This window comes from Dryobates pubescens, chromosome 14 (genome assembly GCF_014839835.1).
Source record: "Dryobates pubescens isolate bDryPub1 chromosome 14, bDryPub1.pri, whole genome shotgun sequence".
NCBI lineage: Eukaryota > Metazoa > Chordata > Aves > Piciformes > Picidae > Dryobates > Dryobates pubescens.
In genome coordinates, this window is record NC_071625.1 from 8864021 (window position 1) to 8882055 (window position 18035).

The 18035-nt window shown below is 45.7% G+C and overlaps 1 protein-coding gene across 2 annotated transcripts; it reads left to right on the forward strand.

The window, feature by feature from the left end:
* Positions 1-6707: 6707 nt before the first annotated feature.
* KLHL38 (kelch like family member 38) lies at positions 6708-12776 on the forward strand. 2 transcript variants are annotated; one of them, XM_054167393.1, is made up of 4 exons: positions 6708-6822; positions 7373-8848; positions 10315-10420; positions 12341-12776. In XM_054167393.1, the coding sequence occupies exons 2-4, from the start codon at positions 7499-7501 to the stop codon at positions 12625-12627; spliced, it is 1743 nt and encodes a 580-aa protein (XP_054023368.1). In that variant the 5' UTR covers positions 6708-6822; positions 7373-7498; the 3' UTR covers positions 12628-12776. The 2 variants fall into 2 exon arrangements, with proteins under 2 accessions (XP_054023368.1, XP_009904071.2); XM_009905769.2 differs by lacking the exon at positions 6708-6822 and having other exon boundaries at positions 6997-8848.
* The last annotated feature ends 5259 nt before the right edge of the window (positions 12777-18035 follow it).

An 18035-nucleotide genomic window follows, 5' to 3' on the forward strand; every position in this document is an offset into this window, starting at 1 on the left:
ATTTTCTGCCTTTCTCTTGTTCTGAAGATTATCCTTGTTCTTTCCCCAATTCTGCTGGTGCCAGGTCATGCAGTTACATCTCCTGCCAAGAGAAAATGGGTAGTCATTTCTTCTCAGCCCATTGTCACAGCTCTTTAAACAAGCTGAGGACTCTAAATTCGTGATTTAAGTCAGGGCCTGATTAAATTCCTGCTATAATCAGGAAAGGTTGGAGTGATTTCCCTGTCTGTGAGTTGCTCTCTGCATAGTCATCTCCTATGTCATCCGAGGAAAGAAATAATACTTGCAGTCCCCTAGGATCTGGTGCAGGAGCATACCCTGGGAAGAGAGGAGGCTTTGTGAGATGGATCTGTCAGACAGAGGCAGACATGGGGCCTCAGAACAGCTGCATGGTCACCATCCTCAGAGGTTTCCAAAATCTGACTGGATGAAACCCTGAATAACCTGACCTGATGTGATCAGGTGTAAGAGGATGTTATGTTCTGGTGTTTTAGCGTCCTGATCCTCCTTTAGCAACAACTCTAGCAACCTAAAAATGTCAGGGGCAGATTCTGAACCTGAAATGAGCCATCTGATGCCAAATTTGCCTTTATCAAAGGCATTTTAATGTTCAGTCCTGGAAAGTGCAGAGCAGTGCAGGATCTGTGTATCTTCATGTTGCTGTTGCCATGGGGCTCTTGTAACCAGAGACTATAGAAAGGATAGATGAATAATCTACTCAAGTGTCCAGTGTTCCTAGTGATATTTTATCCTCCAAGGATCACACTGTGTGTTCAGTCCAAGATAAGCTGGCAGGTACCCATTCTCAAATGATGCAGTTTTAAGACAAAGCCAGTGAGTGTCTGAAATGCAGAGGCAGGGGCTGGCTTAGGCAAAGGACTTGTTTTAAAATATTCCAACAAAAGTGCCCAAAGCGATATGAATCATATCTGTGAAACCTCTAGAAGCTCAGCACACTTTAAACCCAGCTATGTCCTTATTTAATGTGAAGCACACAGCTTTGGCAGCCAAATTTATTTTTGCCTGAAGACTGTTTTAATTAACGCTAGTAGGTCACTCTGACTAAAGAAGGAAGAGTACAATTGCTTTCATCTTAATCTTTCACTCTTTAATTAGAGACTGTCCTGAAACCAAGCCAGGAGCCCACACATCTTCACACCCACACATACTGGGTCAAAGTCATTATTGAATTACATGCAATATCTCTCTATCTGTACACAATACATACAGTGACAGCAGTGACACTTATGAAGTTGATCTGCATCTCCAATGATGTCAAAATATAACTTGTCCCTAATGCCTCTATAGCAAAAGTTTGTCAGGGGTTCAAAATTCAAGTTCAGGTTTCGTATCAGCGTCTACAAATGTAGTCTGTCGCCTTGCCTACAAAATCAGAGCTAAATGCAAATTCAGTCAGGTCTTAAACTAAGCTTTGGTTCAGAATTAAGTATCACACTAATGTGAACAACAGCTATGGTGACAGATAACTCAGGGAAGTCATGTTTCCTGAGCAGTTAAAATGAGTAGTGCAACAGTTACAGAGGAAGGAGAGAGAAGGACCATAAGCGTATCTGGACTTCAGGAAGAAGACCAGATAGTTGGCAACCAGTAACAGCAGAAGGAAGTTAGCAGACTTCTTTGTGGGCAAGAGGCAGCATTGACAAATTGCAACAAAGGAAATTCCTATTTGACATACAGGAAAAAAATCTTCTACCAGGAGAGTGATTTGGGACTGGGGCAGGCTGTCTGGAGAGATTGTGAAATCTCCATCTTTCAAGATTTCAGAAATTCAGCTAGACAAGTCCCTGAGCAGCATGGTCTAACTCTGAGGCTAGCCCTGCTGTGAGGAGGAGGTTTCATTAGGTGAGGTCCTGACATCTTCCCATTCAATCTTCTCATGATTCTAGGCGAATTAGGGAGTTTTTGAGCAGGAGAATACATTTGTCAGTGCTGTGTAGAATAGTCATTGTATTTCTGTTGCCTGAAGTAACATGAAGGACTTCATCTTATTGTCACGATTATCCATCAATTCCTCATATTCACACTGGATTCTGTTTACTTTTCAGTATCTTCTCCACTACTTGCTAGCCTGGGGAGTTTGATTCCCTTCAGTGAACCTGAGGTGTCAACCAGGGAGCTAGAGGACATTTCTTCCCGATTCAATGAAGCAAAAAGTCCACACTGGGCTCCAGCTGGATAGGAGCACGGACAGGACTTGGGGTGGTGCTTCGGTGGGGAGTATCAGAATAAGTCCAAAACAGGGTGCTGCATGTAGGGAAAGATTTGCTTCACAGGTCTGGCCCAGACATCACATGTGGTGTTAGGTGTACTATCAAGTAGGTGAGTTACAGACATACATGTTGAGCTATCTTTTGATAGTGACTTGCTAATATTGAGGTATGTTTGCTCTCTGAGTGCACTTATTCATTATATACATTTACACACATGTGTGAATATACAACACATAAATCTAATCATTCTTCAACACATTACTCTGTATGTTCTCTTCCCTCCACTATCAAAATAGTGTCAGGTGCCCATCTTACCCTGGTCAGGGCCCACCAACCAAGCTCCACACTGCCAGGGCGTGCAGCATCTCAGGCAATGCTGGCTGCTCTCCCATCCTGGGCTGAAGGCTTCCACTCCAGCCAGCCACTGCTCCTTCTTGGAGTATCTTTTTCTCACACTCTCCAACTCATGGCATCTGTTTAATTATGATCCCTCTAATTGCCTCTTTTTACAATGAGGAATGCTAATTCTAGATTTTGTTCCCTCTCCCAGTTTTATAAAGACCATAATAAGGAATGTTTTTGCTTGTCCCTCTGTCTATTTTGACTGTAAATTTGGGGAAAGGGTCAGTCTGTCTCCTGATAACTCTGGGGGCTGGTAGTCATCAAGGCAGTGCACATAACACTGAATAAACTCAGTGAAGTCTCTTCCTTAAACAGTCCTCTTTTCATTATCTCTGTTTGTTCATTTTCACCTGAATTGTAATAGGATCAGTGTATGAGTTTTAGAAGTTGTCTGACATCACCAATCTTCTCTGTGCACCTGTCTGCTGGACGATTAGATTACAGCTTTTTTCCACTCTGTTGCTTAGTGAATGATAACAGACATTTCATCATTCCATTACATTAAAACATAAGCTGAGCTCCTCAGGGTCAGACCAAAGGTTCAGCCATCCTAGTTTCAAAATTGAGCAATCCCAAACACTTAAGGAGGGAGAGGAGAAGGGGCAGGCTGAATTGCAGAGTGTTGCAGAAAAGTGGTTGCTCTTCAGTACACATTTCCATTTTCTAGAAGCTGGCCACTGATGGAGTTCACACAGCATCAGCTGTGGAGGGCTGCTCTTTTTAACAGTCCCCAATGGCTCCAGGCTCCCTCAAGGGCTATTTGAGGACCTGTACCCCCATATCCCAAAGTACTGCTGGGTAAATGAGCCCACTTTCAGACCAGCCTCATCATGCATCCAACATCCCACTCCTGTGGTTAATGCAACACTTTGTCCTTCCAGGAAAAGTCTACTCAGGCCTGCTTCAGCCAATAGTGTGCCACCCTAGGAAACATGCCTCAAGAACTCATTCAGAAAGAGACTTTCTCAAACAACTTACACTGTCCCACAGAAGAAACAGCTTCTCCCTCTCACTGGTAGTCATACTGCAGCAGTAGGGGCTACATAGGACATACTGTTCTAGGATACTCCATGAAAAAATACTTCTGTTTGTTTATAAAGGAAATCCTAACTAAGCAGTGCTGATGTGCCCACTTGGTTGGAGATGTGTCTGGAACCATAACCTCTGGGAAAGAGAAAAGAGAGAGCGTAAAGCAGGAGCTTCGGCTTGGGAGCCTTGGCCCTCAAATTGGCAGGGACCTGTGTGGGGACTCAGCAGGGAGCAGCAACCCCCCCGAGAGCAATAAGCTATTTAAACAGCACATGCTGTACTCTGGGATAGCAGGAGTTTGCATAACTGTGCAAAGCCCTCGAGCCTGGGATCTTCTAAATAAATGCCACATTTATCAGTATGTAAAGCAAAAGAACATCCCACCTACCCCTTCCTGACCCCATAAAACAGTGTCATTAGTGAAGTCACATAGCATCATTTGTTTCTCCAAGGGTTAAAAAAATAATTCAGAGCCACTGCCAGGAAGAGGCAGAACTAAACAGGCAGCAAAGAGTTAGAGCCAGAACAGAGATCTAAAACTAAATCATTCATCAAAACAGACTATAATGAGAGCGTATACATCCAGAGCAAGCAAGAAAGGGAGAGGGCGTTTTGTTTGGGTAAGTAATGTTCTCTGGATGAGGAGAGAAAAATTCTCCTTTGAGTTTTTAATGCCACTCTAAATATTTATAGTATGATCATGGCCAGCTGGTGAGGCAGCGGTGGCAGGGAGCAGGACAGGGAGGGTGCATTTTCCCCCAGAGCCCCAACATCATCCTCTAGATTGTCTCTCCACTCCAGCAGAGGCAAAAGGCTGCACATTGCCATGTTTATCTTTTAAAGTGAGTTACCCACAGCACTCAAGTGCAGGGACTTCTGCCTTTCCCACCCCTCACCTTGCCTGGCCATTCACACACCCACAGTTTGTTCATGAAGGGAATATGGCACAGCCTCCAAAAAGATATTCCAGCCCAATTCAACCCTCTTTTTAATATGGGTCTGTGCCTTCCTGGTTTTGTCTAGCCTCAGGTATTCCACCATGTTGCTATGCTGCGTTGAACAGTCTCTGGGAAAGGCCACACACCGCATGCCCCAGGATGCGAAGCTGCTGTATTTGGAGGAACAGACTGCCCCCATGCCTGCAGTCTGCTAGGCCATGGACATGGAGGCAGGAACATATGGAGTGCTGCAAACACCAGTGCAGCGCAGGAGTTGACATAAGGGCACTGTGGCTCCCAACGGTTTCTCGCTCATCTGCCTCACTGTGACTAGAAGCAGACATGACTCACCCGTGAGCTCTGGCTTTGAAAATACATGAAGGAGTTTTGCTTTAACCTTATGTTTCCCTGTGGTAGTGATGCTCAGAAATGACATTTTGGATTCACTCCCATCTCAGAATAGAAGGAGGAATTTCAGCACAGAGGAGAGGCCAAATCCAGTTACCCAGACATGGGCAGCCAATGCCATTTTTCTTGAAACACCCAGGAAACCAGCACAGAGCTGGGACACATTGCACTGGAACTGCTGGAGAGCCCAGATGGGCACTAGTGGAGGATCCTCCACAGGAATGAAATGCTTATCTGGTCCCAGCTCTGGGACTGAATTTAGGCCTATCATCATAGATACCAACATAGAAGTGTTAAACAGGGACACCTGCATATGAGTGAGGCAGCTGAGCGACTGTGGATACCTAGCAGTGCCTGGAGGACTGTTCACCTACCTCTGATGACCTGAATAACATGGCAGGCTCAGTTGTACTGTCTAGGTTTCATTGCCTGCAAAAGGAGCTTGAACACTCTGCTAATGTGCAGGCATCTGCACTTAGGAACCTCATTGAGGTGTCTGCCCTGGGGACCTAAGAGCTACTCTAGGACCTGTCACTCTAGATTCCAGCTTGCTGCACTCACTTCCACAACCTTTTGCAGTCCTCCCACCTCAAGCCACCCACTCAAGAAATTCTTTGCTAATAGATTCAGAGAGCTGAGGCCCTTACACAAGAGGCCACAGTCAGCTATTTTCTGTATGAAACATTAAGCATCATCATAAACTGCTCCAAGAGGGAACTTCCAAGAAGGAACTCTGCTTGGCAAAGGTAGCTGGACTCTCCCTTCCCTAGGTGCAGGGGCCCAGTACATCAGCATCTCCCACCAGACTGCAATGGACAATGCTTCCCAGCCCTATAAGGAGAGGCTGAGGGAGCTGGGGTTGCTTAGTCTAGAGAAGAGGAGGATCAGGGGAGACCTTATTGCTCTCTACAACTACCTGAAGGGAGGTTGTAGACGGGTTGGGGTTGGTCTCTTCTTCCAGGCAACCAGCACCAGAACACAGTCTCAAGCTGTGCCAGGGGAGATTTAGGCTGGATGTTAGGAAGAAGTTCTTCACAGAGAGAGTGATTGCCCATTGGAATGGGCTGCCCAGGGAGGTGGTGGAGTCACCATCACTGGAGGTGTTTAGAAGGAGACTGGATGGGGTGCTCAGTGCCATGGTTTAGTTGATTAGATGGTGTTGGGCAATGGGTTGGACTTGATGATCTCGAAGGTCTTTTCCAACCTGGTTAATTCTATTCTATTCTATCTCTCCATAAGGTGGAGACACGGTCCACCCCACTGGGGTCCCTGGAAGCCCTTCTCTCTTCCCTCCTTCTCCATGAAACTACGGTGACAGTGTATTACCTAGCACAAGGCATTGCAGACTGTTTACAGGCTTCTAGAGTTCCCAGGCACTTTGGGACAGGGTCCTGCCACTGTTTCCAAGCAGACAGCCAGGACTTTTATAAGTGAACTTTCCTCTCCGTGTCTATTTATTGTGTGTAAGCATTTGCCAGAAAAACAGCACCGGGGCATGCTCAGTCCTGGCCAGGTCATTGCAAAAGGCAGCGACGGCGTCACATGTGATAAGAGCGAGAAGCCCGAGCGCTCCTATTCTTAGCGCTGGAATGTATACAATGCCCCTCCGCCCCACCGCTCCTGCGCACAGCTCCCGAGAGCGGCAAAAGTGACTGCAGAATAAACACGTCCAGAAATCACCCTCTATGAATCACTTACCTACTGAAAGAAACCTCCCGTGGGTTTATAGGTTTTTATCCAGGCTCTAGCTATGGAAAATCTCAGCAGAGAATAAACGACAGAGAGTAAATGCATGCAGTGAAGGACCACAGAAGGTAAACGTTTCTACCCTACCGTTTCACTGCAGGTTGAGCAGTTAGCCATGACAATAGATGCTCATCATACTGTTCTGCCTGGTACTTAATTTAGTCATTGTGTGTCTGATTAACATAAAACCCCCCACAGCTAAGCTGAGTTAATAAATAACCGTTTTAATGCAGATTCCCAGTCTCCAGGGTTTCGTTTGTCCTGCTGCAGAGTTCAGCTTTGCCAGATTTACATTCTTTGGGAGTGACTAACTGTAGGGGAAAGAGGCGCAAGCTACTAAACTGCTAATACGTTAAAACAGTGAATAAATGTCTAAGTGCATTTATTCAACGTGATGAAAATGAGCAAACCAATTGCTTCAGCTGTCCAGCTTTCATCTCAGATCAGTGAGATAACTTCAGTGCTTTTGCTTCTTGCCAGGGACCCAGGCAGTGCTGACCTCAGAGCTGCAACCTATCTGATAACTTTATGAAACTTTTAAAGGGTCTTAACGACCTTTTAGCTTCTTTATTATTTTCCCACTGTGCTTCACTCGTGTTCCATTTTTATGCATAACAGTGAATGGATATCTAGAGCAACATCAAAGTCCCAATGTGCTCCCTTGGATCTGGATAGTCCAATAAAAGCTCCTATGATTTTTTTTTTTCCTGCCAAGTACAGCATTTGTCTCTCTCCTGTTCTGCTATGGAGAAAGGATCCGCTGAGGAGCTTCTCTTCAAAGACCAAGACTTCTCCTCTGAACTGCTGATGCAGCTGAATGCTCTGCGTCAGAGCGGGATGTTGACTGATGTTACCCTCTGCTCTGGGGGCTTTGAAATCCCCTGCCACCGAAACGTGCTGGCTTCCAGCAGTCCATACTTCAAGGCAATGTTCTGTAATGACTTCAGAGAGAGTCGTCAGGCTAAAGTCATCCTGAAGGGCATTGATGCTGAGATTTTGGATCAGATTATCCTTTACATTTACACAGGGGAGATTCTTATATCCACCGAGAATGTCCTGTGCCTGTTGGAGACAGCCTCCATGCTTCAGTATGATAAACTGTTTGAGGCCTGCTCCGCTTACCTTCAAGACAAGCTGACTCCTGACAACTGTCTGAGCATGATCAGATTGGCAAAGGTCTTGAACTGCCAAAGCCTGAATAAGAAAGCCAAGACTATGGCTTTGAAATGCTTTCCTCAGGTGGCCTCTTCTGAGGAACTGAAGGACCTTTGTCCCTTGGAGCTCATTGAGTACCTTGGGGATGATGAACTCTGTGGGGAAGAGGAGCAGGTCTTTGAGGCACTGATGGTCTGGATCCGGCATGACCTTCAGGCAAGACAAGGCTATATCCAAGAGTTGTTCAAGAAGGTCCGGCTTCAGTACGTCCATCCAACTTTCCTCTTCCACTTCATTGCCAATGACTCCCTTATTCAGTCCTCACCCACTTGTAGGAGCATCCTTGAGTCAGCCTGGAGACATATGTTTTCCTTTTATAGCACCAATGTGCCTGACATCAAGCCCATGGTGCATGTTCCTCGCAGGTACTCCAACCAAGAGTTCCTCGTCATCATCGGTGGCAGGAAGGACAGCCAGCAGACAACAAGAGATGTCCTGCTCTATGATGACAAGACAAACCAATGGCTAAGCCTGGCCAAACTTCCCACACGCCTGTACAAAGCCTCTGCAGTGAGCTTGCACAGCAATATTTATGTGCTCGGAGGGATGCCTGTTAGCAATAAGAAAAGCCCAGTCAGTGATAATATTTACATTTACTCCCTTAAACTCAATCAGTGGAGGTTGGTTGAGCACATGTTGGTGCCACGTTACTCCCACAGGAGCTTGGCATACAAAAATTATATCTTATCATTTGGTGGAATAGGCAAAAACCAGGAAATCCTGAATTCTGTGGAAAGATATGACAGCATTTACAACATCTGTGAGAGCATGGCGAGCATGCCTGTTGCTGTCCTTCACCCTGCTGTTGCTGCCAAAGATCAGAGGGTCTACCTCTTTGGGGGAGAAGATGTTATGCAAAACCCTGTTCGGCTGATCCAGGTAATGATCAGTCCTGCTTGTCACAGATGGTTTCATCTGAAGTATTCAGCAGTTCCCCACCCTCCTGAGGAAATCACCCCCCTAAAAAAACACACCTTTATTGTGAGTTGCAGAAAGGATGAGTTGGCACATGGCTTCAAAGAAGTCTGCAAAGAGCATTTTCCCTTTAAGTTTTTTTCAGGCAGAAGCCCTGAGGTGCTTCTTTGGATGTCAGTCAGCTCTGTTGCTGGTGGGCACTGGAACCAGGGCTGCTGCAGGTGATGCTATGGTAGGCAGCAGCTGACCTCCCTGCCCAGCTCCATGCCTGTAGCCAATCTCACTCAAATCAGTGCCTTCCACTTGGCAGCTGAGCTGGGGTCTCAGCCATGCACTTGCTCACTCGCAGCAAAAGCAAAGATTGGTGATCATTAGAGCAATTAGATTTCAACTCATCAAAGGGCCAGGACTTACAGTTATTTCTTATAAACAGCTGTGTTAAAATGTGAGTCCTGCCACATGTTGCTGGCTCTGTGCCTGCTTTCTGCAGTTACACTCTATGAGAAGGAAAAAAATACACAAAAATCTGTCCTTAGCCGATTTGATGCTTTAGCACTGCTGTAATGTCGCTTTCCCTGTGAGTGTTTTCCACTGCTTTAGGCTAAGATAGCAGCCAGCACATCGATACTTCCTTACAGTGATAACAGTACTTGGTTATCAGGGGGAAGTAAATGTATTTATCAGGTAGTGTGGAGATGTCCTAGAGATATTTGCTATATTAAGAAGCGGATGACATGGCATAAAAGTTTGTGATGCCCACATCCAGATGACTGAGTGATCATCATCTGGCAACAGCTCTTTTTCTCACATAAATTGATGACTTAGATACCACTCTAAGTCACATCAACAAGTCCCTTTGCCAATCCGAGTGCATGCCAGCCACCAGCATAAACAGAGCAGCTGGGCAAAGACAGTGGCTGCCAGCAGAGCTGGGTGAAGTTGAGGTTTGATTGCCCAGGGAATTGTTAAGGGTAAGGCAGGAATACACAGAATAACTGGAAAAATAAATTAAATGCCTCATGCTTTGGGAGAGCACGAGGGAAATTGTTAAGGGTAAGGTAGGAATACACAGAATAACTGGAAAGATAAATACCTTGTGCTTTGGGAGAGCATTTTCCAGGAGTTACAGTGATTTAATGGCCACACAGAGATTTACAGCCAAGAAGACTGCATATGTCAGATACACTCTGCCTTAGTGCATGTGCTAGCATCTCCTGGGCAGACAAGTCTGGAGAATTAGAATGCTTTCCAAGGGGACACATTAGGGGAGGGGAAGAAAAAAAGGGAATAAATTGTTGAATTTTCAGCAGTTCAAGCCAGAGGACTGTATTCATTAGCACAAAATAAAACCCCTAAGTTCCTCTGCAATGACAACTGCCAATTCAAGTGCAACATAAACATCTGCATGTGTATCATTATTTATTTGTCAGGTCTACCATGTCTCCAGGAATATGTGGTTTCGGATGGAGACCAGAGTGGTGAAGAATGTCTGTGCACCAGCTGTTGTGATTGGAGACCAGATTATCATCGTAGGTGGTAAGGACTCTGTTTCACCCTCCCTCTCACCTCCCCAAGCTCAGATCTTACGGGATTTTGCAGCCTTCTTTCTTGGGGTGCTCCCTTAGATGGGATGTGGAGCTTGAAAAGGGAAGGAGGACTGTGTCCATGCCTGTGTAAGTGAGGACGAGTTCTCCACAGGGCACCTTCTTAATACAAGTAGCAGGACCTTGCACTGGGGGGTGCAGATGGGGAACGACACTGGGGTAAAGCAAATACAAGTTACTGCTCTGCAGAAGGGATGAAGCCAACAGCATGGGGGTCCTGCTGCCCCCCTGCAAACTCACAGCCTGGTCCTCCCTGATTGCTCTCTTAGGAAGGGTGGAGAGCACAGTTAGCACAAGTCCGTGAACAGCTTGTTGGGATGGGTGGGCTACAGGGCTACAAGGGATCAGTTGGTCCTGTAGGTGCCTCCTGGGGGTAATTGTGAAATGTCCTGAGAAGGACATGAAACACTGAAAGGGAAAGCTTTCTACATGAGGATCAGCCTCTGCCCATGGTACTTTGGTAGGTCACATCATTGGTAGTTGTACACTTTATAGTCCTTAATGCAGCTCCCCTGACCACAGGCTGGCACAAGGAAGCATGTGTTAGATTATTTAAGGGAAAAGGAGGTGGTGGGAAGCTTCAGCAGAGCAGAGGTCTGAACCCAAATTACACAGGACTCAAACATGGTGGCTTCTCTCAATGGGAGACCACTGCTACTCTGAACAGAGAAAAGCTGAATCAAAAAGTCCAAGACTATCAGCCTTCTGTGACATCAGCCAGACTGCAGACCATAGTGCCAAAAGTACTGTTTTCAACTCTCTTCAAATGCATTAATCTGAAGGGCCTGTACTGACCCAAGCCTGCTGCTGCCAAGCTTAAGTTCTCAATTTATATTTTATTTATCTAACACAAGCCACAGAAAATCGTGTTAACTTTGAACATCTTTCATTTTTCTTGGAAGTAGAGAAACTCACCATGGTCAGGTTTTATTTAGCAGCTGCCATGCCAAAACATTGGCCAAACACTCTTAGTTTATCAACAACAGTAAAACCCACAGAAATATTTTCTCTTAAAAACAGCTTTCATCACATTTTGGGTCCTCTGTGCATGGCTGATCACATCATAACAAAGGGGAGTGGGTAGGCTTAAGCAATACAGGCCTTGATTTTTGTTAGGGAATTTGTCTTGAAGGCTTGCAAAACATGGTCCAAAGCTGTTTGTTTGCAATGGGCACTCTTGATCATCTACAGGGGTACCTGGGCAAGGTATTGCTGGGTACCAAGCTTCCACACCTACATTGCTCCAGGGAAATGACTATTTTACCAGCCCTTACCTCTCAGCAGATGTGAGGTTACATCAGCCTTCAGTGGAAGAGCTGTCCATTGGATCACTGGAATGGTGGCCAGAACGGTTGTGGCACCGAGGGTTTTGGGAGAGGAGTGAGCAACAGTGAACACTGTGCTGTTGAGTACCCAGCTCCATTCAGTAGACAGCTACAACTCCAATCCAGCAAGGCATTGTTGCTGCATTCCCACGTGCCTTTGCTTTCTGCATTTCCAAGTGAAGCCTTAGGAGTCTGTTGGGTGGAAAGAAATACTTTGAGACATTTGAGGGCATGTGCAGAAACCGCAAGTTCCAACTGTGTTTGACAGGTTGCTTGCCTGGTTAGATGGATTTTATGCTGCTCATCAAGACTTGGCTGCCAAGGTGCAATGAGAAAGGGTGGGGACAAAGAGGAAGGGATTCTTGTGATACGCTATCACTTCCCATCTTAGATATATTAATTCTGCCAGATTATGTACCAGTGTAAAAGGTTTTATTGAAGACTTCCAGGAAATAAATTATCATTCCTTCTGCTCACCATAAGCTCTAATTCCTATCTGTCTCTTCCACGTCTGGCTTTGCACTTAGGGTACACCCGGAGAATAATAGCTTATGATACAAAAGGCAACAAGTTTGTTAAATGTGCGGACATGAAGGACAGGCGAATGCATCATGGGGCCACCATCATCAAGAGCAAGCTGTATGTCACAGGAGGACGATGCCTCACCACAGGCAATGTCATCGAGGACTTGGATTCTTTAGATTGCTATGATCCAGAGACTGATACGTGGACTCCAAAGGGAAAACTGCCACACAAACTCTTTGACCATGGGTGCCTTACGCTCCAGTGTGTTCCTAGTTCTAACCTTCTCTAAATAACCTTTGATACTTCCAAAGACATTTTGTGCTTTCCTTAAAGGACCCACCTAGCTCTGTCGAGAGTACAGGGGGAATCCTCATGGGGTCTCACAAACTCCTGACCTCAAAGATGCCAATGGCATTAGTCATTCCCCAAATGCTATGCCAAAAGGGCAAGAGCTTGGTGTTCATGCCGTATTCACCTGATGAGTATGGACCATGGCGCTGCTAGGTCCAGCCTGGGGGACTCACCTGGACTCTCAGTACAAAACAGGGAAAAGACATCTTCTGGACAAGAACCTGGTGCAGGATTTGGCCTTGTACAGACTTTAAAATGAACAGTGAATAAGAATGATGGTATCTCCAGGGAAAGTAAGAGCTGGGTAACTGCATGTGTTGGCTTGTCAACTCAACTCTGTGCCACTAGCCTTTGCTGCTCAGTGCTGACCAACATTTCCATGTTTAGAATATAAAGCCCCAAGTTCCATTCGTGTAGTCGGCCCAAGAGCAGCTACCTGTGTTAGCTGTGGTAGTCATCTCATAAGATGTATAACATATGATGATTGCATATTTTTAATGTTCCTAACATCAAACTAGAAATTAGCAAAAAAGGCTGATGCTTTGATCTGAGCTCTGACACTGCTACAAGATGCAGATTTGACTTCTCTGAGCTACCACTCCGTGACAGTGCAGGAAAGGTTTTTGTTCCATCAGCCTACTTACTCTCTGAAGGAGAGGAGAAGGTGGGATGGAAATGAGGATCGTGTCTTCTTTTTTTGAGGGATCCTGTTTTGCAGGGAACTTGCTTCTCCTTCTGCATCAGGGATGGCAGTTAGGAAGCCCTTTGATGGAATTCCTGAAATCTGGAATATCAGAGAGGACACTTGGGGGAAAGAGGATGTAAAAGAGAAGAGGTATTTGAGAGGAATTAAATTTTTTTGCTGTTCCTCCTCTCTCCAAACCACTGGAAAACAGCAGTGAGAGAAAACCAGTGACAGGAAACCAGCTTTCCAAGAAGAGAAAGTCAAAGTTTGCCACTTGGCAAAGCAGCTCTGGCTCCACCAATATTTCTGTGGGGTTCTGCCACTAAGTGCATATTTTTAAAGGGAGGGGATTAATCATCACATACTGAATAGGTTGGGAGCTGCTGCCAGGTCACCAGGCTTGGTAAGACTGCTGAGATAGCAAGGAGCTTTAAAGATAGCACGTGTGACCACCATCCAGAAAAAAAAGGTGGTAGAAACAACACCTCTTTTTCCTCATATTTGAAAGAAAGTGGGACTTTTCCGCAGGGGCATGAGGAAAGCATGCTCAACTCTCCTCTTCACAGAAGGCTGTGTGGCCATGTGGTCACCACCACATTGCAGGATACAAGCTCCAACTGCCAAGATCTCTCCCATAAATGTGTTTCTGGAGGCAGAAAGGTGAGAGAAATAGTTACTGAAGTGGGGACCTGGAAGTAAAAATTGCATATCAACCATTGTTTTAACAATGCAAAATAAAATAGTTATTGTTTGTAAGAGCTTTGTGTTCAGGAGTCCCCATTGTTCCACTGCTGGTAAAGGGAATTGGGTTTGTACCAATGTTTTTTGACAGAGTTTCCTTCTAAGGATCTGAGTAAATCTGCAAAAAATGAGTGGGAACCCAAACTCTTTTTCCAGCTCAGAAGCCTTTGGCTGTGTTTCTCCTCTGTCTTTCAGTCTATATCATCATCTCCTCACCATGCAAATCAGGGCTAAATCATGGCACTTGCCAAATTGGACCAGAGCAGTGATTCATTTTGCTTCCTCACATGCCAGCTCCAGCTCTCTGGAGAAAGAAGCCTTGTCATGACCAATTATGGAAAATCTGCCCCAGGGAGATATTTATTCATAACCCCTCAGTGCCAGCTTCCCAAACTCTTTCCTGTTTGACTCCACTTGGCTCCAAAACTCCAGGAGACACCAGTTGTTTCTACGCGTTTTAGCTGACGTGGATTCCTGCCAGACTCGTGACTGTACCCAGAACTGAAGGGGAAAAAAAAGCTGACTTGGGGCCATAACTCCATGTTTGCAAACCATTGCCACAGTCATTGGCTTACACTTGGAAGCAAACAGATTTTTTTTTTGTTCCTGTATCATATAACTAGTGATTTTCTCAGCATTCATGCAGGGACCAAATAGTACCTCGCACAGCTGTAGCCGAGCAGGAAATGGGGAGTGCAGAGCAGAGGCAGGGTGGCAGCAGTGATGAGCACAGCATCCTTCCCCGGGCCCTTGGGGAGCCCTCATGTCGCCTCCAAGTCCTTGGAGATGCCAAGGGCTATAGCCAGCTCTGCTTTGGCTGCAGCCCTGTGCTCCCTCCTTTCACAAACTCCTTAATTCATAATTAATTCATAATAATTCAAGGAATTTGAGTTTTCTGGGTAGCAAATAGAATGCCTGGTTTCTGGTCTTGTGGTCAGTTTTTACACAAACTCTGACAAAAGCTTTGGAGGCCCTTTGCAAACAGGGTTGAGAGCAGAGAACAGTGTTACCAAGGCAGACAAGGGCTGGCAGTCGCTTGATGACAGGCAGCAGCATACACAGCTTCAGGGCAGGGGGTATGCAGCCCCTGGGGCAGACACTATGGGGAGAATGGATGCTGCCTTTCTAATCAGGCTCAGGCCACCACCTGCTCCACCCAAAGCAATCCCAAATACATCTCAATTGCTTTGCAGTTGTCCTACGTAGAGGTGCTAAGGGTGAAAGCACTTCTAGCAAAGACTGACCAAGGTATCCCTTCCTCTGGTGTCAGGAGGGGACTTTCCCAAGCAGGAAACTGTAGGACTACATGGCTGAAAGCAGCAACTCCACGGGACAGTGAATTAACCAGTCCCTTGTGGCAGGTACTTGTCCAACATGTTTAAATTCTCTCATGAGAAACACTCTATTGCCTCCCAAAGCAACATACTTGAGTGCATTATAAACCTCACAGCTTTTAATACTATTTATCCTAAATCTTCTTTTCTGTACCTTCTGCCATCCTCACAGAGACTAAACAAACCCAGCCCATTCAGTCTTTCCTCATAAGTCATGTTTTCTAGACCTCTGATCATTTTTGTTGCTCTCTTCTGGGCAATTTCCAGTTTGTCTGTTTGGGTTTGGGGTTTTTTGGTTGTTGTTTTGGTTTGGGGTTTTTTTTTAAGTGTAGGGCCTTGGCTCAGCTTCCCAGTGCTGAGAAGGGCAATAAACCCTTTCTGCATGTTACCTACAGCACTCCCTGTTTCACAGCACAGAACAACTTTTGCTTTTCACAGCAGCAGCAGATTCCTGACTTGGGTTCATCTGTGTTTGAGATTAAGGAATGCTTACAAGCTTGAGCAAGGTCATATGCAAAGCCTGAAGGATGTCCTTGGGTTATGCTGTAGCTCCATCTTTGCTTTGGCTCACCAGAATCCCAAGCCAGATCCCACTGAAAACAATAAGTCTCTCCATGGGCTTTGGACTGGGTCCTAATTACCATGTTCTCAGCTGGGTTCATCACTAATTCTATTAATTTTAACTGCAAATATTTGATGTTTGAGTCATTTTGGTACTAGGGGAAAAGTTTTAGGCAAAAAAAAAAAATTTATATATATATAATTGAAGGGATGAGATTACATTTTCTTTTTAACATTCTTCCACCTCCCTTGCTTGAAGCTCAGGGCTGGCTGCTGCTGCAGCCTGTGGTGGCAGGCAGCTTTGCTTTGATCTTAGTGAAGAGCTCGGTAGGTTAAGCCTGCGTTTTTTCCCTGTAACCGTTGATGAAACAATACAACACGTTCCAAGGGCAGCCTTTTTCTCCTGCAGTAATCTGTTTATAATTATAATGCATTTCCTGCTTCTTTTTGATCAAACACACCTGACAAAGTAGGAAAGATGTCAACGCATAAACAAACGGGCACTCCGAGTTCAGCGCTTCATCAGTCCTTTTTTTCCGAGGAGTTCACGGTGAGGTGAATCCTCCAGCTGAGAAGGGAACAATTGGGGAGAGCATATATGAATAGCCTACAGGGTAATTTATCCCTGGCATTGTTCCTTAGCCTGACCTGAAAGCCATTAATAATTGACAGCAGCAAAAAAACCAATCCCTTTTTAAAAATATAAACATCCATACTTATTTAAAGCTGCTTGAAAGCTCCCACAGGGGAGCTGTACAGTCATATTCTCCATGGCACACATGAGCATGAATTCCTTGGTGCAAGCTTGCACCAGCGAAGGAGTTGAGACCTCCTAATTAGTGAACTGCTAATAATGTTTTCAGTGGCTATTTCTGGTGAGTTTCCCCGAGGTATAATTGAAGCACAGTGTGTGTGGAGAAACCGTTGTCTCAGGCTGCCACTGCCACCAAAATCAACAGTTTTCCTCAGGGTTTGTGCTGGAGTACTAAGAGATTGATCTGGCTTCTTCTGTTTATTGAAGTTTCCAAAATAGTAGCAGAGCAGTGAGGAGCCCAACTGCTCTGTCACTCGGCAAGTCACCCATCAGCTTCAGCTGCTGCTTTTCGCTTCTCTCTCTGGGACTCTCTGTTTGCCTGCACTTCTTTCACGTTGATAGGTTGGACATGATGATCTCGAAGGTCTCTTCCAACCTGGTTAATTCTATTCTATTCTATTCTAAAAACCTGTTCTGAGAAAAGCAAAGAGCAGCACATCTTGAGCAGGCCTGGGACATTAGGTGGATGCTGCATGGCTGCTTTAAACATGAGGCCACCCCATAGCTGTTGGAGATGTTTGGCTTTAGGCTAGGGGTGAGCCATGGGATAAAATACTGCTGGAGGTGGGGAAAAATGCCAAAATCTGGTCCACTTCTTCATCTGGTCAGGTCTATAAACCACCCTCCTATATCTAATCCTCCCATGTAAATAACAAGAAACAAACTTCAGGCTGTGTCTTCTGCTGCATGAGCCATGTCCCACTACCCCTCCCTAAAGCAGGGATGCTGCAACAATAGCAAAGGCATGTCCTCTTCTTTAGGTGTCCCAGCACCATAGCTAAAATAATATCCCCAGAGTGTTGCCCTGGTCTTGGCATGTTGCTCAGGTTTCTCCCTGTTCTTAGGCACCTTCTCAGGCCAAACAGCTGGGCAGGTGTGCTCTGCAGGTGCCCTGCATTCACGTTTGGAGGTGACAATGACCACTCAGAGCACAGGCAAGTAACACCAAGGACTCACAAGTCCAAGTTCTCAAGTTGGTGGCATACTCCTAGTCTGGCAACTGCAGCCAAAACCAGTCTAAGCCTCAGAGCAGACTCCAGATACCTGCCTGTGAGTGCTGGGGAACTGCACAGGAACACGTCCAGCCCCAAGAAACAGAGAGCAAACTGCCCAGAGGGCACTGCAACATGAAACTTAGCTACAAAACTTCAGTGCTGGGAAAGTGCAGTGTTTTCTCCACATCAGCAGCAAGCCCTGGAATTAATAGGCTT